The sequence below is a fragment of the Limulus polyphemus genome, unplaced genomic scaffold (assembly GCF_000517525.1).
Source record: "Limulus polyphemus unplaced genomic scaffold, Limulus_polyphemus-2.1.2 Scaffold3004, whole genome shotgun sequence".
Taxonomy (NCBI): domain Eukaryota; kingdom Metazoa; phylum Arthropoda; class Merostomata; order Xiphosura; family Limulidae; genus Limulus; species Limulus polyphemus.
In genome coordinates this window covers 65,567-67,251 of record NW_013668614.1, presented here as the reverse complement: position 1 = coordinate 67,251, position 1,685 = coordinate 65,567, and the positions used below count along the sequence as shown (strand labels likewise).

The following is a 1,685-nucleotide window of genomic DNA, read 5'->3' as shown; positions in this document are numbered from 1 at the left end:
GCTTTGTGCTTAATTAAGCACAAAGCTACACAATGGGCTATCCGTGCTCTGCCCACCACGGGTATCGAAACCCGGATTCTAGCGTCGTAAGTCCGCAGACGTGCCGCTGTGCCACTGGGGAAGTCATCGTCAGAAAAGTTATATTTACATTTCGTATTTCCTCGTTTACATTAGTCGTACTTTAGTCCTAAAACTGTTGAATGTAGGAAAAATTGTGGGTACTTACTGTGTCAAAACCTGGGCATCTTGAGGAACTTGTACACATAATACAGATAGGAAAAAGGAGGATTCTGTTAGGAGTTGAAACAGCATAACACGTTGTTCAGTTAACTCTGTGTTAAACGAATCACTGTATATACGAGGAATGAGCGATGTTGTGGTTGTCTGTTCAACGTAATATTGGTGACAAGAGCTGTAAACTTACCTACCGTAGATCAATGACGTGTGTTGACGACATCAGAGAGTTGTATACGTTGTTAGGAAAGTGTTTTTTTTATGGATAACCTATAAACTAATTGCAATGTGGAACATTTATTCAGGTATTGAAATGTATGTTCACATAAAAGAAAGAAATTGTCAAGGCTGGAAAAATTATGTGATAAATTGACAGTGCAGCAGTTTTTAAGTCGAGCGCAATTTAAATATCACACGCAATGCGTGTCATGTGAAACACTATCCACCTTGATCTATACGAAAGCTGAACATTGTGTGTGTGTGTATGTATACATTTCAGTGGATTTTAGACTTCCATAACTTAAAACTGATTAAGTTCGACTAGTATTTAGCATAATAAATTTTAATTTTATAAATTCACTTTTCCAATCTGCTCTTTAACGCCACATTAATATCCCACAGATTTATTTATAATCGCACGATACTTCACGATACTAACCCCAACTTCTTGCACGTGGGCTAAGCGGCCAGGTTAGGAACACCTGTGATTAAAATATATACCGAAGGAAAAGCAGCAAATTAGTAGCACCCGCCGCCAAAGGGGCTTTTGTCCGGCTCCTTGCACCGAATAATTGGATGGATTGTCACTTTTAGAAGTGCGCTCACAGTTGATAGCATGTTCCGCGGCATTACGTCTCGAACTCTCGAACCTTTGATACGCAGCCCGACACGCTAATCACTAGGCTATGCTTACTTCATAACAGCTATTTACTAATGTTAGTTTATCCATTGCGCGTAAAATTTGATGGGAACTGTAAGATAAAATAAACCTTTGATTTTTCTTATAAAGATAAGGCTCGGCATGGCCAGGTGGTTAGGGCGCTCGACTCGCAATCGAATCCCCGTCCCACCAAACATGCTCGCCCTTTCAGCCGTGGGGGCGTTATAATGTGACGGTCAATCGCACTATTCGTTGGTAAAAGAGTAGCCCAAGAGTTGGCGGTGGGTGGTGATGACTAGCTGCCTTCTCTCTAGCCTTACACTGCTAAATTAGGGACGGCTAGCGCAGATAGCACTCGTGTAGCTTTGTGCGAAATTCAAACAAAACAAAAACAAAAAAAGTGTTCCAAATCGCGACATTAATTTCTTGGCGACATAATAAAAACAAATTTAATAGACTTATTAAACTGTTTTACGTAAGTAAAGAACAGATTTAATAGATTTATTAAACTGTTTTACGTAAGTAAAGAACAGATTTAATAGATTTATGAATTTTCTAGTATAACATCTGG

At 39.3% G+C, this 1,685-nt stretch overlaps 1 protein-coding gene across 1 annotated transcript in view; it reads right to left on the bottom strand.

Annotated features, from left to right (window-relative positions):
• The window catches only part of LOC106468426 (glutamate-gated chloride channel-like), a 24,940-nt gene extending 24,628 nt beyond the window's left edge, over window positions 1-312 (bottom strand). Inside the window, exon 1 of the mRNA XM_022396757.1 lies at window positions 227-312. Coding sequence (XP_022252465.1) covers window positions 227-312 — 86 coding nt within the window. The remainder of the gene's footprint in view (window positions 1-226) is intronic.
• Between the last annotated feature and the right edge of the window lie 1,373 nt (window positions 313-1,685).